General features: G+C 37.3%; 1 protein-coding gene across 5 annotated transcripts in view; it reads right to left on the bottom strand.

Annotated features, from left to right (window-relative positions):
- Positions 1-2,412: 2,412 nt before the first annotated feature.
- RRAGB (Ras related GTP binding B) overlaps positions 2,413-27,818 on the bottom strand; it is a 42,222-nt gene continuing 16,816 nt past the window's right edge. For all 5 annotated transcript variants that reach the window (XM_034991187.1, XM_034991259.1, XM_034991404.1 and 2 more), the window contains 5 exons: positions 21,834-21,929; positions 19,530-19,652; positions 5,098-5,189; positions 3,948-4,063; positions 2,413-2,929 (listed from right to left, as the gene is read on the bottom strand). In XM_034991187.1, the coding sequence (XP_034847078.1) occupies positions 2,832-2,929; positions 3,948-4,063; positions 5,098-5,189; positions 19,530-19,652; positions 21,834-21,929 (525 nt within the window). In that variant the 3' untranslated portion in view covers positions 2,413-2,831. The remainder of the gene's footprint in view (positions 2,930-3,947; positions 4,064-5,097; positions 5,190-19,529; positions 19,653-21,833; positions 21,930-27,818) is intronic.

Here is a 27,818-nt window from a genome sequence, read left to right as displayed (position 1 = left end):
TTTATCCAATCTGCAACTCTGTGCTGTTTCACGGGAACATTTAGGCCATTCACGTTGAGAGTTACTATTGAAAGATATGATTTTAGTGCCATCATGTTGCCTGTGAAGTCCCTGTTTCTACCTATTGTCTCTGCACATTTCTGGTCTATATTACTCTTGGGGTCTTTCTTCTTTTATAGAAACCCCCCTTAATATTTCTTGCAGGGCCGGCTTGGTGGTCACATATTCTTTCAGGTTTTGCCGGTCCTGGAGGCTCCTTCTTTCTCCATCCATTCTGAATGACAGCCTTGCTGTATTAAGTATCCTTGGCTGCCTGTTATTCTCATTCCGTACCCTGAATGTCTTGCCAGCCCTTTTTGGCTTGCCAGGTCTCACGTTATTCTGATGTTTTTCCCTCTGTAGGTAAGAAATCTCTTCCCCCTAGCTGCTTTCAGGATTGCTTACTTGGTTCTACGATTTGCAGGTTTATTATTATACAGGGTGCTGGTCTGTTCTCATTGATCTTGGGATCTGTTCTCATTGATCTCTGCCCATTAGACACGAATGCTTTTTTCCTTTCCCATATTAGGGAAGTTATCAGCTACGATTTGCTCAAATATATCTTCTAGACCTCTCCCTCTCTCCACTCCCTCAGGGATCCCAATAATTCTGACATTGGAACGTTTCATGGCATCATTAATTTCTCTCAGTCTAGTATCTTGAGCTTTAAGCCTTTTTCCCCCAGGCCTCCTTGGTTTCCTTTGTTTCTATCATCTTATCTTCTAGCTCACTAATTCATTTTTCTGCCTTGTTTACCCTGGCTGTTAGGGTATCCAGTTTAGACTGTGCTTCATTCATAGCACTTTTAAATTCTGCCTGATTAGATCTCATTTCTGCCCTTAGAGATTCTGGATTGGCGCTAATATTTTTCTGAAGCCTAGATACCGACTTCATAATCTCTACTCTGAAGTCTGTCTGACATCTTGCTTATATCCATATCCATTAGGTCTGTGGCAGAGGCCACAGTCTCTGATTCTTTTCTTTGTTGGGGGTTCTTCCTCTTAGTCATTCTGTTGGGGGGTGGTTGAAGGAATGTACAGAGTCCAAAGTATTAACCACGACCCAAGTAAGATGCACTCGTTTTATAGAGAACCTAGGGTTGTTGTCCTCTTGTTCTTCCAGCCTGTCTTCTGGGGGAGGGGCCTGCCACACTGTTACTTATGCAATCCTGCTGAGCAGAATTGCCCTGCCCCTTGTCAGGGGCAGGGTGGGTGGTGGGCTCAGTGGAAACCAGTTTTTTGAGTTTTTGTTCTCTGGGGCTTTCTGTGTCTCTTCCGACCGCACCCAAACCTCTGACCCAGAGCAGAGAAATCATAGTCTGCTCTTCACTGAGCTCTTCAGGACACACAGTCTTTGTTGCTAAAAACCGCAGCCTCCCCAATGGTGTACCCCACAGCAACTCTCCCAGAGATCAATCCTAGGGCTGGTGTATCTCTGCTCTTTGTGCTTCTAAAGCTGCGAGCTGCCCCTGGTTCGCACACATGCACCCACAGCTCCTGGATCCTGTCTGGGGCTGCACTAAAGTCTTTTCCCTGCTGCTACCGCTCTGCGGTCTGTGCCTGTTCCCCAGCGCTGGACGCTTTTGTGCTCTGGTATTATATCACCTTCCTGACACCAGCTTATGGCGGCTCCCTCCCCCTTCTGTTTATCTTCCAATATCTGCCCACAGAATCAAGGCTTTGCCCTTCGTACCTCATGACCACCAGAGATTTTCTGCTTGTAGAGATCCAGATATATATATTCTTACATCTCAGGCTGATTTTGTGGGTGTTCAGAATGGGTTGGTAGATATTCAGCTAAATTGGAGACTGGTTATAGGTTCCCTACTCCTCTGCCATCTTCCATGCTCTTCCTAAAACACATTTTGAAAAATATTTTAAAACTACTTGACTAGCATAATGAAGGCATGTCCCATTAGGTGTAATGGAATATATAAATTAACTATTCCTGGACTACAGAGAAAGACGACTTACATCTCATAAATCCTATCTCTTTTCCCTCAACTTTTTATTCATTCCTTCTCCAATTGCATCCTGCAAGAGACTTTTCAACACACCTCAGGCCTACATTAGTGCCACAGCTTCCCCAACTGCCACCAGTCAGCCTATACAGTCTAGGTTAATTTTCTTTCAAAATTCCTTTCACATTAATTCCCCTTTTCAAAAGCTTATAATGCTTTCCTATTTCTTATCACATTATATCTAAACTCTTCTACCTAACTTTAAGGCTATGATCTGGCTCCATCTTTCCTATCCAACTTTATTCTGTAATATTTCCCAACCAGCAGATCCCCTCCCCCTAGGATAACTGCAAAATTCATTTGCTCTTAGGGAAAAGTTGAAGAAACAAGGAAAAGAAAAACAGACACTGAAATCCCTAACAGCAAAAGTTTATTTATAGTTGAAGTTAAGTAATATTTTTAATGCATGCTGAGAAAACAGTAATATTCCAAACTTACAGGTTACTATCTGATAAGGAACACAAAATGATGTTGGGAAAGGCTTTGGCATACACAACTATTAGAACTAGGTTATCAGAACACACACTATTAGAATCTTATCAGAACACTTACATATCACATAATTTTATGCACATCAAGTCCATGAACAGCTCATCTTCTAACTTCTTACTGGCTATTTTAGTAAACAGCATTCAAGGTTAAACATTAAGACTAGAGAGTAGGAAGGAAATATAGAAGTGGTAAGCATCACATTTCAGAGCCTACATATATGAATACCTTAAGATTAATTAAGAAACAGTATTTCAAAATTTTTTGAAACACTTGGCAATGTTTAGCGCATGAGAAGACACTGCTTTGGTCCATCCACCCTTTCCAGCTTTTCAAAGTGTTTTCTGGCATTGCGGATGTTGATCAGAGTAGCTGCAGAAGCTGAGGGTAGGAGTGGAGGAAACAGCCAACAGAATAAGTACAGGCAGCCAAAGGAATGTATGACTAATAAAAACAAATAAACAAAAGAGAGCCAAATCTCTCAACATATGTCACAGAGAACATACAGGAATAGAAGTCCCAAGTTAACCGGGACTTAATTTTTCTGAATAAGTAGAAGATTTGTTTATATTCTAAATACTACATTTCCAAAATAAAATTTCAAAATCTTTTGGTTTGGTTTACTTTTAGAATAAAACCCATTATCTTATGTTGTATTTTAATATTAACCAAAGGTAGGAAAAGTAAGTGGATCAGAGATAATTTAAACTTCTGCGAACATCCTAAAAATACTCAACTAATGAATCATTGAACATTATATCAAAAACTAATTAGCCAAGGTGTACTATACCTTAGCTAATTAAACAAAAAAGAAAAGAAATACTGCTAGAACCTTTATTACAGTGGTTATGATAGATATGGCTATTATGGCATGGATATACCAAATACCTACTTCCCTTTATGCCCATAACACAAATATGGGAATATGGTACTTAGGAATATACATTAAAATGGCTTAACATTTAGTAGTTCAGAATTTAGATTGATTAGTCTTTTAAAAATGTTTACTATATGAAGCATAAATCATACGTTTGGATTCTCTTTTCTTCAAAATCCCTAGATTTAGTAACTTGATTTTTGAAATACCATGAAGAAAAAACAAAATACCCTAGAGTCTAAATTACTTTTAAGCTTCAAAATGTAAGTCTATGAAACAAAAAACTATTTACCACTAGTATGAAAATAGTTTTTTTCATTGTGGTCAATAATACATAACAAAAAAATTACCATTTTAACCATTTCAAAATATATAGGTCAGTGGCATTAAGTATATTCATACTGCTTTGCAGCCATCCCCACTACAAAATGTTTTTTTTTATTACCTAATAAAGTACTACCTCTAGGGCAATTAGTTTAAAGAATGTGCCTTGAAACCTATGTCAGCTAAGTTTAAACTTACGAATGGATGGATCAGACATCACGACCATCACGTAAGTGTTGGATGTAAAGATGTCAATGAAAGCAGCAAAGTTAGAGTTCCTGACTTCCATGCTCTGAAAAGAAGCAGCTAGTTTGCTATAGGAGAAATGAGAAAAAGAAGTAAAGAATATAAAATAATATCAATATAAAACATTCTTACCTTTTATACCATTATACCTTGATTCATCACTTCATTAAGACAGTTAATCACTAACCTCCCTTTGTTTTCCAAGGAAACTCTACTGCTGTATATTTTGGAAAGTGACTTAGAAACTGCATTAGGACTTGATATTGACTGTGAAATGGGCTTAGACCCAGATCCATGTTAAAATATCATGTTACAAAAGATTTCTCTAATATTTAAGAAGCTTAAGTTGAAATTTTCCTATCATTGTGATTAATAACTGTATTTTTTGAATGTTAGTTATATTGAAATTCAAGAAATGATCCCATTTCTTCAAAAACAAACCAGGTAATTACATTTGTATGTCATTTGCTATTTCTTCCTAAAAATGTAGGCATAAACATGCCAGTAAGTCTCAGAGAGTACAAAGGCATAAAAAGAGTAAACTTATACCTGTACTTATACCTATTCTATTGTCTGGGCATCAAAATTTTACCAGGATAAGAATTTTGTTGATTAAATCTTTACTAAATTATAATGTTCTACCATTCTTTCTTCCTACATTCACAATGTTATGATTCAAACTGTATTTTATCAAAGGTGAGACAACATGATTAGGCATTTCTAGAATCTATTCTGTATTATTCCTGAATCATTACATCGCTATTTTAATTACTATAGTTTTACAGTAAATCTTTTATTTGGTAGGGTAAATTCTTTCTTTTTCAAAACTCTCTTGGACATTGTTTATTTCTTCCTAAATAGTATCAAGTATCTCGAAAGGCTATTTTGCTTATTTTGCACATGCTTCTTTTGTATCAGTTGAATTTGCATTAAAGGACAATGACTTTCACCTCAGTCAATTGTAGGCTCCCTTAGAGGTTAGCTTTCTTTTTGATTAAATGAACTTTTATGAATACAGAAGTGCAGTCTACTATAGTTATTTGAACCTCTCAAAAATGACAATTTCTTTCTAGACATAAATAAATCACACAAGATCTCTTACCTGCAGCTCAGCTTAAACTGCTTAATAATGTTGCTGATTTTCTCAAATCTGTGGGCATCACGCTGCTTTTTACACTGATAGTGAGAAATCACCTATGAAAAAGAGCAATGCCTTTAAATATGCAAGGTAGTCATATCACCCTCTGCTACTTACTCCTCAAGGCAGACCTCTGTCAGTCTCTTGGTCACCCTATTTTCAGGGTAGACTTGGCACCTGGCTTATTGTCTCTTCTTTCCCATATCATGCCAATGTTCTGCATAATTTCAATATCCCTATGGATAACCCATATAGTAGTGTTTGGTTATAATTTTATTAGAGCATTAAAGTATTATCTATTTTGGTTCAGTGCTGTTCTTCCTCACTTACTTTAATCATTAAATGTTCATCTTATATCAATATTTCACAGTATGTTTTTGATTAAATAAGTACAAATTAAAAAGAAAAAATATAAAATTTTTAGCTGTTCTTCACAAGTACCTAATGTATTGATTTTTTAAAAGATTTTATTTATTTATTTGACAGAGAGAGAGCACAAATAGGCAGAGTGGCAGGCAGAGGGAGAGGGAGAAGAAGGCTCTCCGCTGAGCAGGGAGCTGGACGTGGGGCTCGATCCCAGGACACCAGGATCATGACCTGAGTCGAAGGCAGCTGCTTAACTGACTGAGCCACCCAGGCGCACCTAATGTATTGATTTTAATGAAGGCTATAACTAAGTGGCCTTTGATATTACATTTAAAAATCTTAAGTATGCAGTGAAGCATGCCCCTCCCTGTCCCCACCTCTTTCTTATCAGCGCCCTCTCCATGCTCCTAGCTGAGTGTCCCATGGGGTCCGAAGCATTTACTTTGAAACAGAGTATTCAAAGCAGGACCATAAAGCATAAAGCAGGATTTTTTCCATAGCCGCCTGCATAGGCAGCTAGTAATGATGGAATAAGACCATGGTTCTATTTTGTTGGTTTTCAGAAGCAACAAAATGATCGATTAAGAGGAATGGGCAGGAGCATTCATATTGCACTGCTACAGGTCTAATTCTGGACTGACACAAGACAGACAAGAGTGAAAACATTTGCCAAGAATGTTTTCATTAATTAAGAATGAATGTCAGAGGCTCACTCATATGTGGAACATAAGCAAGGGAGGGAAATCTGAAGGGTGAGAAATCAGAGAGGGAGATGAACCATGAGAGACTATGGACCCTGGGAAACAAACTGAGGGTTTCAGAGGGGAGGAGGGTGGAGGATGGGGTAACAGGGTGATGGGTATTAAGGAAGGCATGTGTTGTGATGAGCACTGGGTGTTATATGCAAATAATGAATCACTGAACACTACATCATAAGCTAATGACATATTATATAGTGGCTAACTGAATGTGTATATATCTATCTATCTATATCTATATCTAATCTATATCTAATCTATATCTATCTATCTATCTATCTATCTATCTATCTATCTATCTATATGAATGAATGTCAGAGGTTCAAAGACGATTAGATACCATTGTAGTTCTAACCACAAATGATGATGACTGATGATGTAGCAGCATTATAACCATGATCTGTGAGGTAGCTTCCAGGACCAAAGTCTTTGGGTTCCAAAGGGAACCTTTGGGTTCAGAGGGTACAAAGCTGCAATTTAAAGGAATTGATGGAAGGGCATCACCCCTCCTAGAGCCTGTGGCTTAATCTGACTCAACACTGGAAACCTTACCCAGCCTGGACATGGACAGGATTGACATGGAAAGTTCTTTCCCGATTCTGTGCATGGTGGTGCATGGCTGTTCTTATTCAGTGAAGTAATTTGCCTGGTTAATTCCTATAATGAACAAAACTCTGGCATGCTCACTAGTTACATGACTCCCAAGCTAGGAGCACCCAAATACATAAAGCAGTTAATTACAAACATAAAGGAACTAAGCAATAATAATACAATAATAGTAGGGGATTTTACATCACACTTACATCAATGGACAGATGATCTAAACAGAAAATCGAGAAGGAAACAATGACTTTCAAAGACATAATGGAACAGATGGATTTAATAGATGTATTCAGAACATTCCATCCCAAAACTACAGAATACACATTCTTCTCAAGTACACACAAACAATCTCCAGAAGAGATCACATATTAGCTCACAAAACAAAACCTCAATAAATTCAAGAATAACAAAATCACACCATGCATATTTTGTCACCACAATGCTATGAAATTAGAAGTCAACCAAAAGAAAAAAATGGGAAAGACCACAAATATATGGAGGATAAATAACATGCTACTAAACAATGAATGGGTCAACCAAGAAATCAAAGAAGAAATAAAAAGTACATGGAAACAAATGAAAATGAAAACAATGGTCCAAAACCTCTGGAATGCAGCAAAACCAGTTCTAAGAGGGAAGTTTATAGCATTACAAGACTACCTCAAGAAGCAAGAAAAATGTAAAATAAACAAGCTAACCCTACACCTAAAGGAGGTAGAAAAAGAACAACGAACAAAACCTAAGCCAGCAAAAGGAAGGAAATAATAAAAATTAGAGCAGAAAAAAATGATAAAGAAATTTAAAAAACAATAGAACAGATCAATGAAACCAGGACCTGGTTCTTTGAAAAAGTTAATAAAATTGACAAACCTCTAAGACAAACCTCTATGTATCAAGAAAAAAAAAAAAGAGAAAGGACCAAAATAAATAAAATCATAAATGAGAGAGGAGAAATAACAACCAACCATACAATCATAAGAGAGTATTATGAAAAACTATATGCCAACAAATTGGACAACTTAGAAGAAATGGATAAATCCCTAGAAACATATAAACTACCAACACTGAAACAGGAAGAAATAGAAACCTTGAACAGACTGATAACCAGCAAAGAAATTGAATCAGAAATAAAAAAATCTCCCAATAACAAAAGTCCAGGGCCAGATGGCTTCCCAGGTGAATTCCACTAAACACTTAAAGAAGAGTTAATGCCTATTCTCACAATATTCCAAAAAATAGAAAAGGAAGGAAAACTTCCATATTCATTCTAGGAGGCCAGTATTACCAACAGTGAAACCATATAAAGACACCAATAAAAAAGAACTACAGGACAATATCCCTGATGAACATAAATATAAAAATCAACAACAAATTACCAGCAAACAGAATTCAACAATGCATTAAAACAACCATTCACCGTGATCAAATGGGATTTATTCCTGGGTTACAAGAACAGTTCAATATTTGCAAATCAATCAACATGATACATCACATCAGTAAAAGAAGGGGTAAGAACTATATGATCATTTCAATAGATGCACACAAAGCATCTGACAAAGTACAACATCCATTCATTACCAAAATCCTCAACAAAGTACGTTTTTTAAAAAAAAATTATTTCATTGTTATGTTAGTCACCATACATTACAAAAATAGTTTTTGATGTAGTGTTCCATGATTCATTGTTTGCGTATAACACCCAGTGCTCCAAGCAATACATGCCCTTCTTAATACCAATAACTGGGCTGACCCATTCCCCCACCCCGATCCCCTCGAAAACCCTCAGTTTGCTTCTCAGAGACCATAGTCTTTCATGGTTCGTCTCCCCCTCTGATTTCCCCCTCTTCATTTTTCCCTTCCTACTATCTTCTTCTTTTTCTTTTTTTTTTTTTTTTTTAACATATAATGTATTATTTGTTTCGGAGGTACAGGTCTGTGAATCATCAGTCTTACACAATTCACAGCAGTCACCATAGCACATACACTACCCAATGTCCATCACCCAGCCACCCCATCCCTCTCACCCCCCCCCCACTTCAGAAACCCTCAGTTTGTTTCCTGAGATTATGAGTCTCTTATGGTTTGTCTCCCTCTCTGGTTTCATCTTGATTCATTTTTTCCTCCCTTCCCCATGGCCCTCTGTCTTGTTTCTCAAATTCCTCATATCAGTGAGATCATATGATATTTGTCTTTCTCTGATTGACTTATTTCGCTTAGGATAATACCCTCTAGTTCCATTCACATCATTGCAAATGGCAAGATTTTGGGTTTTTTTGACGGCTGCATAATATGCCATTATCTATCTATTTATCTATCTATCTATCTATATCTCACATCTTTATCCATTCATCTGTTGATGGACATCTTGGCTCTTTCCATAGTTTGGCTTTTGTGGACATTGCTGCTATAAACATTGGGGTGCACATACCCCCTTGATCACTACATTTGTATCTTTGGGGTAAATACCCAGTAGTGCAACTGCTGGGTCATAGCATAGTTCTATTCATAATATCTTGAGGAAACTCCACACTGTTTTCCAGAGTGGCTGTACCAGCTTCCATTCCCACCAACACTGTAGGAGGGTTCCCCCTTTCTCCACATCCTCACCAACATCTATCATTTCCTGACTTGTTCATTTTAGCCATTCTGACTGGTGTGAGGTGGTATCTCATTGAGCTTTTGATTTGGATTTCCCTGATGCTGAGTGATGTTGAGCACTTTTTCGTGTGTCTGTTGGCCAATTGGATGTCTTCTTTGCAAAATGTCTGTTCATGTCTTCTGCCCATTTCTTGATTGGATTATTTGTTCTTTAGGTGTTGAGTTTGAGAAGTTCTTTATAGATTTTAGATACTAGCCCTTTATCTGGTATGTCATTTGCAAATATCTTCCCCCATTCTGTCAGCTGTCTTTTGGTTTTGTTGACTATTTCCTGTGTTGTGCAAAAGCTTTTTAACTTGATGAAGTCCCAATAGTTCAATTTTGCTCTTGCTTCCCTTGCCTTTGGCGATGTTTCTAGGAAGAAGTTGCTGCAGCTGAGGTCGAAGAGGTTGCTGCCTATGTTCTCTTCTAGGATTTTCATGGATTCCTGTCTCACATTTAAGTCATCCACTTTGAGTCTATTTTTGTGTGTGGTGTAAGGAAATGATCCAATTTCATTGTTCTGCATGTGGCTGTCCAATTTTCCCAACACCATCTGTTGAAGAGACTATATTTTTTCATTGGATATTCTTTCCTGCTTTGTCGAAGATTAGTTGATCATAGAGTTGAGGGTCCATATCTGGGCTCTCTATTCTGTTCCACTGATCTATGTGTCTGTTTTTGTGCCAGTACCATACCGTCTTCATGATGACAGCTTTGTAATAGAGCTGGAAGTCCAGAATTGTGATGCTACCCGCTTTGCTTTTCTTTTTCAACACTCCTCTGGCTATGCGGGGTCTTTTCTGGTTCCATACAAATTTTACGATTATTTGTTCCATTTCTTTGAAAAAAGTGGATGGTATTTTGATAGGGATTGCATTAAATGTGTAGATTTCTCTAGGTAGCATGGACATTTTCACAATATTTGTTCTTCCAATCCATGAGCATGGAACAAGTTTTTCCATTTCTTTGTGTCTTCCTCAATTTCTTTCATGAGTATTCTATAATTTTCTGAGTACAGATCCTTTGCCTCTTTGGTTAGGTTTATTCCTAGGTATCTTATGGTTTTGGGTGCAATTGTAAATGGGATTGAATCCTGAATTTCTCTTTCTTCTATCTTGTTGTTGGTGTATAGAAATGCCACTGATTTCTGTGGATTTTATATCCTGCCACTTTACTGAATTCTTGTATGAGTTCTAGCAGTTTTGGGGTGGAGTCTAGGGTTTTCCACATAAAGTATCATATCATCTGCACAGAGTGAGAGTTTGACTTCTTCTTTGCCGATTCGAATGTCTTTTATTTCTTTTTGTTGTCTGATTGCTGTGGCTAGGACTTCTAATACTATGTTGAAGAGCAGTGGTGATAGTGGACATCCCTGCCATGTCCCTGACTTTAGGTGAAAAGCTCTGTTTTTCCCCATTGAGAATATTTGCTGTGGGTTTATCATAGATGGCTTCTATGATATTGAGGTACGTAGTCTCTATCCCCATACTCTGAAGAGTTTAATCAAGGAAGGATGCTGTACTTTGTCAAATTCTTTTTTTTAACTATTGTGAGGATCATACGGTTTTGTTCTTTCTTTTACTAATGTACTGTATCACATTGATTGATTTCTGATGTTGAACCAACCTTGCAGACCAGGAATAAATCCCACTTGTTTGTGGTGAATAATCCTTTTAATGTACTGTTGGATCCTACTGGCTAGTATTTTGGTGAGAATTTTTGCATCCACGTTCATCAGGTATATTGGTTTGTAATTCCCTTTGTTCATGGGGTCTTTCTCTGGTTTTGGGATCAAGGTAATGCTGGCCTCATGAGTTTGGAAGTTTTCCTTCCATTTCTCTTTTTGGAACAGTTTCAGAAGAGTAGGTATTAATTCTTCTTTAAGTGCTCTGTAGAATTCCCCTGGGAAGCCATCTGGCCCTGGGCTCTTGTTTGTTGGGAGATTTTTGATGACTGCTTCAATTTCCTTACTGGTTATGGGTCTGTTCAGGTTTTCTATTTCTTCCTGATTCAGTTTTGGTAGTTTATACTTCTCTAGGAATATATCCATTTCTTCCAGATATCTAATTTGCTGGCATATAATTGCTCATAATATGTTCTTATACTTGTTTGTGATCTCTCCTCTTTCATTCATGATTTTATTTATTTGGGTCCTTTCTATTTTCTTTGTGTTAAGTCTGGCCAGGGGTTTATCAATCTTACTAATTCTTTCAAAGAGCAAGTACCTAGTTTTGTTGATCTGTTCTAGTGTTCTTTTGGTTTCTATTTCCTTGATTTCTGCTCTGATCTTTATTATTTCTCTTCTCCTGTTGGGCTTAAGCTTCCTTTGCTCTTCTCCAGCTTCTTTAGGTGTAGGGTTAGGTTGTGTATTTGAGACCTCTCTTGTTTCTTGAGAAAGGCTTGTATTGCTATATACTTTCCTCTTAGGACTGCCTTTGCTGCATCCCAAAGATTTTGAACAGTTGTGTTTTCATTTTCATTTCTTTCCATGAATTTTTTAAATTCTTCTTTAATTTCCTGGTGGACCCATTCATTCTTTACTTGGATGCTCTTTAGCCTCCATGTATTTGAGTTCTTTCCAACTTTGCTCTTGTAATTGAGTTCTAGTTTCAAAGCACCGTGGTCTGAAAATATGCAGGGAATGATTCCAATCTTTCGGTACTGGGTGAGACCTGATTTGTGAGCTAGGATGTGATCTATTCTGGAGAATGTTCCATAGGCACTAGAGAAGAATATGTATTCTGTTGCTTTCGTATGGAATGTTCTGGATATATCTGTGAAGTCCATTTGGTCCAGGGTGTCATTTAAAGCCTTTATTTCCTTGTTGATCTTTTGCTTAGATGATCTATCCATTTCAGTGAGAGGTGTGTTAAAGTCCCCTACTATTACTGTATTGTTGTCAATGTGTTTCTGTGACTTTTGTTATTCATTGGCTTATATAATTGGCTACTCTCATGTTAGGAGCATAGATATTTATAATTGTTAGATCTTCTTTTTGGACAGACCCTTTAAGCAGGATATAGTGTCCTCCCTTATCTATTATACTCTTTGTTTTAAAATCTAATTTGTCTGATATAAGGATTGCCACCCTAGCTTTCTTTTGATATCCCTTAGCATGGTAAATGGTTTTCCAACCCCTCACTTTAAATCTGGAGGTGTCCTTGGGTCTAAAATGAGTCTCTTGCAGGCAGCATATCAATGGTTCTTGTTTTTTTTATCCAATCCGATACCGTGTGTCTTTTGATTGGGGCATTTGGCCCATTTACACTCAGGGTAACTGTTGAAAGATATGAATTTAGTGCCACTGTATTGATTGTAAGGTGACTGTTACTGTATATTGTCTCTATTCGTTTCTGGTCGATGTTACTTTTAGGCTGTTTGCTTAGAGGATCCTTTTAATATTTCTTGTAGAGCTGACTTTGTGTTTGCAAATTCTTTTTTGTTTGTCCTGGAAGCTTTTTATCTCTTCTTCTATTTTCGGTGACAGCCTAGCTGGATATAGTATTCTTGGCTGCATATTTTTCTCATTTAGTGCTCTGAAGATATCATGCCAGTCCTTTCTGGCCTGTCAGGTCTCTGTGGATAGGTCTACTGCCAATCTAATGTTTCTACCGTATTATGTTACAGATCTCTTGTCCCAAGCTGCTTTCAGGATTTTCTCTGTGTCTCTGAGACTTGTAAGTTTTACTATTAGATGTCAGGGTGTTGACCTATTTTTATTGATTTTGAGTGGGGTTCTCTGTGCCTCCTGGATTTTGATGCATATCTCCTTCCCTAAAATAGGCAAGTTCTCTGCTATTATTTGCTCCAATATACCTTCTGCCCCCCTCTCTTTCTTCTTATTCTGGCATCCCACTTATTCCAATACTATTTCATCTTATGGTATCACTTATTTCTCAAATTCTTCCCGCATGATCCAGTAGTTGCTTATCTTTTTCTCTGCTTCTTTATTGCCCATTATTTGGTCTTTTATATCACTAATTCTCTCTTCTGCCTCATTTATCCTAGTAGTTAGAGCCTCCATTTTTGATTGCACCTCATTAATAGCCTTTTTGATTTCAACTTGGTTAACTTTTAGTTCTTTCATTTCTCTAGAAAGGGATTCTCTAGTATCTTCCATTCTTTTTTCAAACCCAGCTAATATCTTTATAATCGTCATTCTGAACTCTAGTTCTGATATCTTACTAACACCATATTGATTAGGTCCTTGGCAGTCAGTGCTACTTGTTCGTTTTTTTTTTTTTTTTCTTGTTCGTTTTTTTGAGGTGAGTTTTTCCGTCTTGTCATTTTGTCCAGAGAAGAACAGATGAATGAGAGAACAAAATGTTAACAGGGTAACAATGACCCCAGAAAAATATACACTAAACAAACCAGAAGAGACCCAAAACCGGGGGAAAAGAAAGGATAAGAAAACAAACAAAAGAATATGATCAGATTGTGAATAGATCAGAGCCACACACTAGATTTTGGGCTTATTTTGGTTAGAGGAAACTGCCTCTCAAAATTTTAAAGAAAGGAAAACATATATATACAAAAATAAGGGTAAATACAATGAAAGGATGGAATATGATTGTAAAGATGAAAATTATAAAAGATTTTCTAAAAGGAATTGATAAGTTGGTTGAAGAAAAGAAAAATTAAAGAAAAAAACAAAAAAAAAAAAAGAGGAGGGAATGTGATCAGGCAGGAGACTAGAACAAGCAATACACTAGAGATTTAGGGTATATTTTGGTCTGTTAGAAGAAACTGTATCCCAAAATTTTAAAGAGAGAAAAACATATATATACAAAAAATGTTAACTACAATGAAGGGATAGAATATGACTCTAAAATGAAAATTAAAAAAGATTTTAAAAGAGGATAATAGTAAGATGTTTGAAAAAGGGAAAAAAAATTTAAAAAAAATAGAAAAAGAAAAAATTAAAGAAAAGTAAAAAAATGAACTTTGAAAGACTAAAGAATCATGGGGGAAAAAGCCATGAATTCTATGTGCTGTATTCTGCTAGTGCTGGAGTTCTGCAGTTCTCATTGATCAGTAAACTTGGTCTTGGCTGGCTCTTCTTGCTGATCTTCTGGGGGAGGGGCCTGTTGGAGTGATTCTCAAATGTCTTTGCCCGAGGCGGAATTGCACCACCTTTGTCAAGGGCCAGGCTAGGTATTCCGCTCAGGTTTGTTGTCTGTAGCTTTTGTTACCTGCAAGCTTTCTGTACAGCTTTGGGGGATGAGAATGAAAATGGTGGCCTCCCAATCTCCACAAGGAGGAGCCAAGAACTTAGGGCCCCACTCCTCAGTGAGCCCCCAGAAAAAAGCAGTCAAACAGTCCTGTCTCCCCAGTCTCCAGATGCACTCCATGCTCACCCGTCCTGTGACCGAGTATTTCTATCTCTGGAACACGACCCCATTTGGAGTCTCCAAACCCAGCAGATTCCTGTGTTGCATTTCCATGCCACTCCTCCCAAGGGAGGAAGGGGAGTCTCCTTGGATCTGTCGCTTGTTGGGTCCCTGCTCGAAGAGTAGTGGCCCGCCTGTGCTGTGAATCATGGTTTATGGCAACCCTGAGCTGAGAGCCCACTCTTCAGCTCCATCTTTGCAGCCGGCTTCCCTGCTCCAATACCTGGGAGCTCTGCTGCACTCAGACACCCCTGGTCTTTTGTGACCCCAAGGGTCCTGAGACCACACTGTCCCAGCAAGGGTTCCACCCCCCGCTTAGCCACTGGAGCGACATCCCTCAGCAGAGCAGACTTCTAAAAGTTCTGATTTAGTGCTCCACTTCTCTATCACTTGCTGTCAGCCCACTGAGGGAGGCTCCCTCCCCCCGCGGTCTATCTTCCCAAATATCACCTCAGATTCACTTCTCCACATATCCTACCTTCCATAAAGTGGTCGCTTTTCTGTTCATAGAGTTGCTGCTATTCTTTTCTTCGATCTTCTGTTGAGTTTGTAGGTGTTCAGAATAGTTTGAGACCTATCTAGCTGAATTCCTGGGACCAGATGAAATTTAGGTTTCCTACTCCTCCGCCATCTTGCTCCTTCCCCTCAACAAAGTAGGTTTACAGAAAACATACCTCAACATAATAAAGGCCATATCATCCTTAATGTGGAAAAACAGAGCTTTCCCGCGAAGTCAGGAATAAGAAAAGGATGTCCACTCACACTTTTATTCAAGATAGCACTGGAAGTCCTAGCCACAGCAATCAGACAGCAAAAAGAAAAAAAAAAGGCATCCATATTGGTAAAGACGACGTAAAACATTGGTGATTGGCAGAGGACAGGATACTATATACAGATAACCCGAGAGACTGCACCAAAAAACTGCTAGAACTGATAAATTCATTAAAGTCACAGGATTCAAAATCAAATTCTCTTCCACATCTATATACCAATAATGAAGCAGCAAAAAGAGAAATTACAAAAGCCCCACGTGGGCATTTACAATTGCAACAAAAATATGAAGAGGGCGCCTGGGTGGCTCAGATGGTTAAGCGTCTACCTTCAGCTCAGGTCATGATCCCAGGGACCTGGGATTAAGCCCCACATTGGGCTCCTGGCTCAGCGGGGAGCCTGATTCTCCCTCTCCCTCTGCCTCTCTCCCTGCTCATGCTCTATCTCTGTGTCTCAAATGAATAAATAAAATCTTAAAAAAAAACAAAAAAAATATGAAGATACCTAGGAATAAACCTACCAAAGAGGTGAAAGACCTGTACCATAAAAACAATGAAACACTGATAAAATAAATTGAAGAGGACACAAAGAAATGGAAAAACACTGCATGCTCACAGACTGGAAAAGCAAATATTGTTAAAATGTCCATACTACCCAAAGCAATCTACACATTTAATGAAATCCCTATCAACATACGAACAGAATTTTTCATGGAACTAGAAGAAACAATTTTAATATTTGCATGGAACCATAAAAGACCCTGAGTAGACAAAGTAATCTTGAAAAAGAAAAGCAATGCTGGAGGCATCACAATTCTGGACTTCAAGTTACACTATAATGCTATAGTGATCAAAATAGTATGGTAATGGCACAAAAACAGACACAAAGAGCAATAGAACAGAATAGAAAATCCAGGAATAAATCCACAATTATATGGTCAATTAATCTTTGACAAAGGAGGAAAAAACATATAATGGGAAAAAGACAGTCTCTTCAACAGATGGTGTTGGGAAAACTGGACAGCAACATGCAGAAGAATGAAACTGAACTTTTGTACACCATACACAAAATGATGAAAGACCTAAATGTGAGACCTGTAACCATAAAAATTATAGAAGAGAACACAAGCAGTAACTTCCTTGACATCGGTCACAATCCTGTTGCTAGATAGATCTCCTGAAGCAAGGGAAACAAAAGCAAAAATAAACTACTGGGAGTACATAAAAATTAAAAGCTTCTGCACAGCAAAGGAAACAATCAACAAAACTAAAAGGCAACCTATGGAATGGGAGAAGATATTCACAAATGACATAATCTGATAAAGGATTAATAGCCCCAAAATATAAAGACTTATATAATTCAACACCCAAAAAATGAATAATCCAGTTAAAAAATGGGCAGACGACATGAACAAACATTTCTCCAAAGACATACAGATGGGCAACAGACACATGAAAAGATGCTCAACATCATTCATCATCAGTAAAATACAAATCAAAACTACAATGAGATATCACCTCACACCTGTTAGATGCCTAAAATGAACAACACAAGAAACAACAGGTGTTGGTGAGGATGTGGAGAAAAAGAACTTCCCTGCACTGTTGGTGGGAATGCAAACTGGTGCAGCCACTCTGGAAAACAGTATTGAGGTTCCTCAAAAAGTTAAAAATAGAACTACCTTATGATCTAGGAATCGCACTACTGGGTATTTATCCAAATAATACAAGAACACACCCACCCCTAAATTTATAGCAGCATTATTTACAATAGCTAAGATACAGAAGCAGCCCAAGTGGTTCATTAACTGATGAATGGATAATAAGATCACACACACACACACACACACACAGAATATTACTCAGCCAGAAAAAAGAATAAAATCTTGACATTTGTAATGGATGGAGTTGGAGAGTACTATATTGAGCAAAATAAGTCAATCAGAGAAAGACAAATACCATATGATTTTACTCATATGTGGAATTTAAGAAACAAAACACACAAGCAAAGGGAAAAAATAAGAGTGACAAATCAAGACTTTTAATTATAGAGAACAAATTGATGGTTACTAGAGGGCATATGGGTGGGGGGATGGATTCAACAGATGATGGCAATTAAGGAGTGCAGTTGTGGTGATGAGCACAGTGTGATGTATGGAATTGTTGAATCACTATACTGTATACCTGAAACTAATATAACATGTATGTTAACTGGAATTAAACATTTAAAAAATTATAAATAAAATAAGCATAAAAAACAATAAAAATCTTAACTAAAGGATTCCCATCTCTGAGGATTTACTATTTATAAATGAACTTATTCATAATGGACACCCATATTAGCTAAAAATATTTCCCCTAATATTTTCAGATTTTAATAAAACCATGTATTTCCTACAGGCTGAATATTCAGATATAAAGTTTCTAGTAGGAAGCAAAAGTTGAGTTGCTCACCAGAAGAAAATTCACAGGACAATTTACTGAAACCATGTGAAACTTTCAAAAGGTAATTCCTAGACCAATGGTGGAACAGGTTCCCCTTGCTTGACTTCAACCCCCTCAGTGAAAATGGTCCATCACAACTAATCTTGGTCTTCAAGAGAAACCAGAGCCACCTGTTACTGTTAGTGAGGAATAGGGAGCTTATATTAGGTTAACCTCTATGATCATCTGTGGTGGATAAGGCAGGATAATACGGCTGAAAGCAGGATTCTGCCATGTCGTGCACACCAAGATGATCAGAATGGGTCACTTGTTTGTTGCTTTTTACATTATCAGCAAAAGAGGACGCAGGATAGTATAACTGTAAGGAAGTGACCCCTCCAGTGGGCTGAGGCAGAAAGACACTTTAGTTAGGACTCCTTGCCACAGCTGTACCACTTAGAAGGAAGTCGACTCACAAACATGGCTACAGTTACAAATGTTTCCACAAAGGAAGGAGTAAAAATAACAGTCTGCATTCTCTGCCCTCTGTTTTAACAGCAAAAGGAACCAACATTTAATAGTTTGCCAACTACATGTTAAGCTTTGCATTAGGGCTTAACATTACATTGTCTCATTTTAACCCACACAATAAACTTATGATACAGATATATTATCTCCATTTTATAGAAGGGGAATCAAGCTCAGAGAGATTTAGAAATGTGTTTTAAAATCACAAGGCAATCAATCAATCAATCAAATCACCAGGCATTGGTAAAGCTCAGAAATAAATTATTTACTGTGAATTGCTCTTAGAGTTATATTTATTAAACTGATCAGCAATTACTTATGCAGTGCTTTGTGACATCTCAAATTAGTTTGTTATTGTTCTTTAAAATTTTACTTATAAATATATTATTGCATCCCCCTCAGGGCCATATACACAGTAGGCTCTATAGTTAAGCTGAATTTATGTAAGAAAAATAAAAATACCAAGGTGCCTCTTTCCCCTTCCACCTCTCTGTCTGAATTCTTAGTTATGTCACTGAGATGACCATTACAAGTCTCTCATGTTAAAAGTCTTCAAATCAGTCTTTTGGAGAAAGGAGTGGGATGAGAATTTTCTCAAAAGGAAAATACCCCTCATTTCACAATAAAAATCAATAGGAAATTAGGAATCCTTTAACACAAATGAATTATTAGCAGAAATAATCTAAACTCTATAAGGCATACTTGTAAAAATATGTTTTACTAACTACTAAAGAGTTACACACCAAAGAACTTCTTTCATGTCACTTGCTAACACTACTACTTTGTAAATAAGGTTATACATGCTGATGTAATGAGAAGAGGGAAAAAGGTTCTTCCTGAAAGTAGCAACATGTTCTCTGTTGCTGGACAGAAGAAGGTTAAGTGTAAAGTACATCTGCAGAGCAGAAATTTCTCACCAGAAAAGTAGCTCTTTCAAACAAAAGCACTTCATCAGCCTCGATAATTTCAGCAAAATTCCTTAGGTTCATTTCCAGCTGCTGAACATTGGGAATCAACTGATAAACAATGCTGGACCAAGCCTAACAGAACAGAAGTACAGTGTAATATTACTAACAGGTAGCCAGTCCCAGACCTTTGCAAATGAGTAAGTACACTACAACATATCGACAGCAAAATATGGTAATAGTTGAGTCCCAAACAAATACTGGTAACAAATATGATATAACACAAATAAAATGAGAAAATGAAGCTAATATTTGATTTTTATCTTCCAGTTGGAATTTTTTTAAGTTTCAAACACTTATAAAATGCTGGAGAAACTTCTTTCCATTGATAATTAAAAAAATAATAATAATTTAATTCCACATCTGCCTTAGAAATAATTGAAAACTCTGATTTACTGGGCTAAATAAAAAGTTTCTAATCCAGCCATTCAACAAATATTTAAGTCCCATAATGCAGACTGCTCTAAAGATCAGAACTTAATAATGCTGTATTTAACATAAATCTAAGAATCAATTTTGTAAAAATATTAGAGTCACATGGAAAAATGGCCCCTCCCCTCAATGGGATAACATACAAAAGAAATTACAAGAGAAATTAGTGGCATTATCATTCCAAAAGGCTTATTGTCAGCTATATAAATTATTGATCCAATTGAATTAAAAATGGTCCATTGGTGTGTTTCCCTACATAGACTTCATCCAGAGAAGTATGACTTATGTAAGGAGTTGGAATTAACCATACCCTCCCTCTAGTCTCTTAAGGCTCTTTTATTTGCATTTCCATTGTAATAATTTCTTCCAATTTGTCTAGTAAGCTGTACAATGTTCTTCTCTCCCCTACTAGAGGGCAGGAACCTGGTCTTAGTCATTTGTGTGTCCAAAAACATCAAGCAGATATGCAATGAGTGCTTGCAGAATAAAACAATATAAAAATTTAAGTCAGCTCTATGCAACATTGATGTAAGAGATAGTAGTGCTATGTCTCTGTTCCAATTAGTTTTATTACTTAAGCATGGGGGTTCAGGTTCCAAGTTCCCAGGTCGGTGTTAATGTCACTGCTGAATTTACCTTGGAGAAGGCACCAAAGCTAACCACAGCAGAGACATTGTCACTCACAGCAGTGTTGTGATTAGCCAATTGTCTTTGGTCGTGTTATGTATTGCCATCCTTCACACCGCAGTTGGTTCTTATCAGTGCGTCATGTCCATCCTTATTCACGGTTACCTGTTCTATGGGAATAAGGCTTTGAGAGAAATTCGGCCCAAATTAATCTAGAGCAGTATTTCCTAGACAGGTATCTCAAAATGATCTGTTATTAGAGTGAGGCTGGGTCAACATAATATTGGGAAAAAATGAATTAGTTTAAAAAATAAATCAATGGCTATTTTTAATGTCCATTGGTTTTTCTCCTTGGCAAATCAGGTTTCTGTGCTTCTCTGGTTGTAGATACTTGTCAGATGCAGTTGATACTGAGGCTGTTGCTACCAATGACAGAGAAGGATGCTTTCCCACCCAGAGTCAGACTTGTCAATGTATACTAGCAGCAGTCTGAAGGAAAGGTCTGACCATGAAAAGACCCCAAAGAAGCCAGTCTTTCAAATCACTAGATCTCGTAGGAGAAAGAGAGGAAGCAGGATAAGGAGCCTATGTGCTAATAAGGTAATTTCAGCTTAGTTCATAACACAGCTACTGTTGTAACCTCTACAACTACTGCAAGCAGTATGGTATTCATTCCAGCAATGGAAACAATCCTGGTTGAAAGAATGCTAGTCCCCAGTTTGGCATGAAAGTTGAAGCTACCATATTCTAGGCATAAAGTATCTCATTATAAGACTCCCTTCTCCAATCTCTTCCCTAAATGTTGTTATTCTAATGTCATCCAAACCGGGGCAGACTAGTTTATATCCTGAAGAGGTACCTGAATATTAGATACAGCTCCAATCAGCATTGAGACCACAACAGGTCACAATGGATGATGGTCAGTAAAACCTCTGCTGTCACAAACATCAGTATCAAATTAATCATCATAAAACTGGCTAATTCAGTGTGACTTGGTAGGTATCTCAACACAATTTAAGATCAAAACCAAAATCTCTTAAGGTTAAGTTTGATATTTTTCAAACAATTTATTGTAGATTATTTCTTTTTTTAATTCAACACATCTAAATGGGTATGACAGTTTAAAATCTTTTGACAATACCCTTTTAGCTTTTTCTCATGTTCTTAAAATAAGGGAGCTCAGGGAAACATACACACCTTATAAAGAGTTTCATCCCAGATAGATGTTCGGAAACAAGAACATTCCAATGGGCGAGACAAACGCCTCAGATCTTCTTCTCGCTCTTTAAAAATCTAAATTAAAAAGTCCACACATAGATCAGCATATAACAGTCTTCTCTTTCATTGCAAAATCTGAGATGTAATTATTTCAGTGTATTTTAAACAGGAAAATCTCCTCTTTCCTCAGAGGAATTTTTCAGTGTGTGTATTACTTCATGAACTAGGATGGCAGAAATTATTTCAGGTCAGGTCTAAAAGTACAACAGCTACTAGAATTCTTCAGGCCTCTGCTGCTTGTGCCGAGTACTCAATGAGAGCACTGTGTTGGGGAAAAAAAATTACCATACAGAGGAATGTTAATAAAATATATCTAACATTCCAAATCACCTAATCTGTGTCATTTTTAGATAGTGATATTGTAAATTAAAATACTTTAATATTTGTAGATATCTTTTGCACAAATATATGCATACACTCATATATATTATTTCTGAATGGATGATATTTATTTGGCTATATAGATATAACCCCCCCACACACACACAAATATCTATCTATCTTGTACATATCTATGTACATATACCCACATACACATTAAAGAATATCTACCTAATATATACAAATATATCTACAGATATTTTCCATGACTAGGTGGATTTGTAGTGAGCCTGTGTACACACTGTGATAGTTAACTGTATGTACCAACATGGCTAGGCCACAGTACCCTGACACCAGTTTAGATCTTACTGTGAAGTGTTTTTAAATGAGATTAATATTTATGTCAGCAGACTAAAGCACATTCCCCTCCATAATGTGGGTTGGCTTTATGCAATTAGTTGAAGGTCTGAAGAGAAAAAGTCTGCTATCCCATAGGAAGGGAGAATTCTGCCTCCAGCCTGACTTCTAACTTGTGATACAACAATTACTCTTTCCTGGGTCTCCAGCCTACCAGCCTGCCCTGCAGATTTGGACTTGCCAGTCTCAATAACTGTATAAGTCAACTCTTTAAAAATCAATCAATCAACCAATCAATCAGTCAATCCCTCTCTTTCCACCCCCACACACACTTATTGGTTCTGTTTATCTGGAGAACCCACACATATAGAGGGAAATATCTATCTTGAAATTGATATTTAGGGAAGCACTTTGCACTTTGACTTCAAGACTTGAAAGTTTTAATCTTTAATGAAATGGAGTATACTTCTATTAATTAAGCTTAGAATCCCCACAAAGAACATTAATATATTTTGAGGCTATATTATATAATATATATAATTATATAATATATATATTACATAAGCATGTAAGAAACAATAAGTTGATTAATAAATAATGAAAAGTAATTTAAAAAATCCATAAGGACCTCGTTTGTTGGAATGCTGTTTTTTTATTGCAAATTGGGCCAGGGAATGAAATGATTTTTAAAGGAAACAGAACAGAAAAGAAAACAACAGCAAGAATAACAATAACACAGCCCTCACAATCTCAAGACTCAACCTACATACAGGGTTTTCTGCTGAATTAAATGGAATAAATACTTAATGAGAAAAAGAGAGGGAGAAGGAAAAAAGACTAGATACTCAAAAGTAGTTTTCAGAGTCAAATACAGAATCCTGTCAAGTCATTTGTGAAAGCCTGTAAGCTTACTTAGAAACACCAAAACATGCCCAAACACTGAAAACACTAGAGGCAATCTTGTAACTAGTTATAGAAAAAAAGTATTTCTGACCACAGTTGTTACCAAAAAAATCCTTTAAATAAAGGGTATCCTTAGACTCCTAGGCTCCAACCCAAAAAGGAACTGAATTCTTCTACATCACCAAAATATTCTAAAACTGCTTTTCTTACCATTATCCTTAGAGGATCTCTTTCAGCTTAGACTTTAAAATCAAATCCTCTTATTTTATATGGTATAAACTAAAGCTGGACTTACTTGCCAGTCCTGGGGTCTCATAGCTAGCTAGGAGTCTGCTCTTTTTACTGTGTCTTCTTTGGTTTAAATTTATGTGTACTAATCCCCATGCTAGAAAAGAAGGCAAAGATACCATACATTGCAATTAAAAGGGACTTGGCATTGAGCTTAGCACAGTGTGATTGCACTTCCATTGGAGCATACATGTTTCCTAAATCAACCCAGTGATAGCTATAATCTTTCTTCATCTCACCCCTGGTGGGTCTTCTAGCCTGGACAATAACTACTTATTCTGAAGGACAATAAAACAGGGGCAGGAAACATAAAGATATATAAAGGAGAATGTAAATGGGGAAGATGGTGGAGTAGGAGGATACTAAGCTCATCTTGTCCCACAGACATGCATATATAACAGCCACATCAGTGCTACCAACCCAGAAAATGACCCAAAGACTGGCAAAACAGACTTTCCACAGCTAATCATAGAAAGGAGAATACACTGAAAAGGGTAGGAGGGGCAGAGATGTGGAGAACCAAACTCTCAGCCAGACTAACCACAAATGCGAAGGATACTACAAGAATGAAGAAGGAAGAGGAGCAGACCCCACACTAGGCACCCCAGACCTGGGTGCACTAGATGCACTAGGAAAATGAGTCCCCATATAACATTCGGCTTTGAAAACAAGCAGGGCTTAACTTTTTGAGCTTTTATAATCAGGGAGCTTAACTTCATGTACTTGAAAATCAGCTGGCTCAGCTCTGGGAGAGCTAGAAGGCAATAGGGAACTAAGTCTTCATCCTCAAAGAACCAGCATACCAAACATCTCCACTGAGATACAGCACAGAAGCAGCAGTGTGAAAAGTGCCTAGGGTACACATGAAAGAGATTTATTTACTAATCTCAGAACACATGAAAGAGGGCAAGAGATCTTTAGGAGACTTCTTCAAGAACAAAAGAACTGGTGGGAACCATTTCTCTCTGCACCCCCAGCCGAGATAGCTGGACACTTGCAGAAAACACCACAAACACTCTCCACTTTCCTTGCTAACACTATGTACCTCACCACCACAATCTCCTGCAGATCCATCCTATCGAACCTGCTCCACACAGCAGGAGTCCCTCAAAAGCAGGTCCTGCATGTCTCATCCTGCAAGGAGCCCTGGCAGGGGCCAGCACCCTTCAACGTTACTCCTGTCTTGGGGAGAAGGGAAGATAACAATAAACACAGCCCCAGCAGCCAAACCTTATAACTGGTAGTACAAAGAGAGTGCCCTGTCAAACAGTACATCTGCAGCCCCTGCAGGAATCTGGCCTGACTCCTGGCCCTACACACCAACAAAAACCTCTCAGGGAACAAGGCAGGGAGAGCACCCTGCAGTTTGGCGCTACTGTAGCTCCTGCAAATGTGCTGAGGGCAGGCATCTGGTCTGACTGTTGAAACCATCCAATGATAAGTCCACAGCAGCCTCAGACTGACCCCCAACAGGATAGGGACCAAATCCTACCCAGTGTGTGCACAACAGGCAAAGCGGGCCATTGTAGCATACTGATCTGAAGGCAAACACAGCTCAAACAGAAGAGTAGGGTGCACACAATCCACAGGTTCTGTTAAACAGGTGACATTGTGCTACAAGCCACAACAGGACCTTTTCTTCATTAGGCCATTACTTTCAATATCAGGAGACATAACCAATGTTCCTAATACATAGAAACAAACACAGAAAATTAGATAAAATGAGGAGACAGGAATATGTCCCAAATGAAAAAAAAAAAAAAAAAAACAAAACAGGACAAAACAACAGCAAAACAGCTAAATGAAATGATGATAAGCAACATGTGTGATAAAGAACTCAAAGTAATGGTCATAAAGATACTGGATTTCAGAAAAGAGTGGAGGATCTCAGTGAGACCCTCAACAAAGAGAAAGAAAAGCAAGTAAGAAATGAAGAACTCAATAATTGAAATTAAAAATACACAAGAGGGAATCAATAGATTAGAGGAGGCAGAAGAATGGATCAGATAGCTGGAAGACAGAGTAGTTAATAGAAAGCAACCAAACTAAACAGCAAACAAACAAAAAAAAGAAGAATAAAAAAATAAGAATAGGTTGAGGAAACTCAGTAACATAATCAAGTGTAATAACACTTATATTATAGGGATTCCAGAAGAGAGGACGAGGCAGAACATTTATTTGTAGAAATAATAGCTGAAAAATTCCCTAATCTGGAGAAAGAAACAGATATCCAGATCCAGGAGGCACAGAGAGCACCCAAAAAAATCAACCTGAGGAAGTCCACACCAAGACACGTAAAAATTAAAATGGCAAAAAGTAGTGATAAAGAGAGAATTTTAAAAGCAGCATGAGAAAGTTAGACACAAAGGAAATCCCATAAGGATATCCACTGCTTTTTCAGCAGAAACTTGGCAGACCAGAAGACAGTAGCGGGACATATTCAAAGTACTAAAAGGAAAAAAATCTACAACCAAGAATACTTTATCCAGCAAGGCTATCATTTAGAATAGAAGAAGAGATAGAGTTTCCTAGACAAACAAAAGTTAAAGGAGTTCACCACCACTAAACCAGCCTTACAATAAAAGTTAAAGAGAATTCTTTGAGGGGAAAGAAAAGGCCATAATCAGGAGAAAGAAAATTATGAAAGGAAAACATTTCATAGGTAAATAAAAACATAATGAGTGTAGTAGACTAATCACTTACAAAACCAGTATGGAGGTTAAACACAAAAGGAATAAAATCAATTATATCTATAAAAATCAGTCTATGGATTCACAAAATAAAAAGATACAAATTATGACATCATATATATAAAACGTTGGAGAGGAGTAAAAATTTAGTACTTTTAGAATGGGTTCAAATAATACAGACTGCTATATGCATCAGATGTTATACATGAGCTTAATGGTAACCACAAATCAAAAACCTGTAATAGATAACCAAGAAAAAAAGGAGAAAGGAATCCAATCATATCATTACAGAAAGCCATCAAACCATAAAGGAAGAGAGCAAGAGAAGAAAAAAAAAACACAGGAAAAGTAGAAAAACTGTAAAACAAATAACAAAATGACATTAAGTACGTATCTATCAATAATTACATTGAATTTAAATGGATTAATGCTCCAATCAAAAGACATAGGGTGACTGAATGTATAAAAAGCAAGACCCATCCATATGCTGCCTACAAGAGACTCACTTCACACCTCAAGACACATGCAGGTTGAACATGAAGGGATGGAAAAACATTTACCATGCAAATGGAAGTGAAAACAAAGATGGAACAGAAATGCTTATATAAGACAAAATAGACTTTAAAACAAACACTGTAACAAGAGACAACGAAGCACACTACATGATGATAAAGGGAACGATCCAACAAGAGGATAGAACAATTATAAATATGCACTCAAGATGGGAGTACCTAAATACACAGAGAAACATAAACACAGGGGTGCCTGCGTAGCTCAGTGGGGTGAGTGTCCAACTCTTGGTTTCAGCTCAGGTCATGATCTCAGGGTTGTGAGATCGAGCCCTGTGCTCAGGCTCCACATAAGAGTCTGCTTGGGATTCTCTCTCTCCCTCTCCCTCTGCACCCCCCCCCCAACCCACTCACGCTCTTGCTCTCTCTTTAAAAAAAAAAAAGAAACAAAAGAAATATAAACACATAAACATAAAGACAAGCATTGAGAGTAACAAAATAATAGTACGGGACTTTAACATCCCCACTTATATCAATGGATAGATAATCCAGACATAAAATCACCAAAAAACAGTGGACACTGGACCAGATATAACTAACATATATTCAGAACATTCCATCCCCAAACAGCAGAATACACTCTTTTAAAGTGCACATAGAACATTTTCCAGAATAGATGATATGCCACAAAACAAATCTCAATAAATTAAAAGAGTGAAAGCATACCATGCATGTTTTCTGACCACAACGGTACAAAACTAGAAATCAATCACAAGAAAAAATCTGGAAAGACCCCAAATACATGGAGACTAAATGACATGGTACCTAACAATGAA

Source organism: Mirounga leonina, unplaced genomic scaffold (genome assembly GCF_011800145.1).
Source record: "Mirounga leonina isolate KUSES-001 unplaced genomic scaffold, KU_Mleo_1.0 Mir_101529, whole genome shotgun sequence".
NCBI lineage: Eukaryota > Metazoa > Chordata > Mammalia > Carnivora > Phocidae > Mirounga > Mirounga leonina.
The sequence above is the reverse complement of the archived record's forward strand: the minus strand, read 5'-3'. Positions and strand labels throughout refer to the sequence as shown.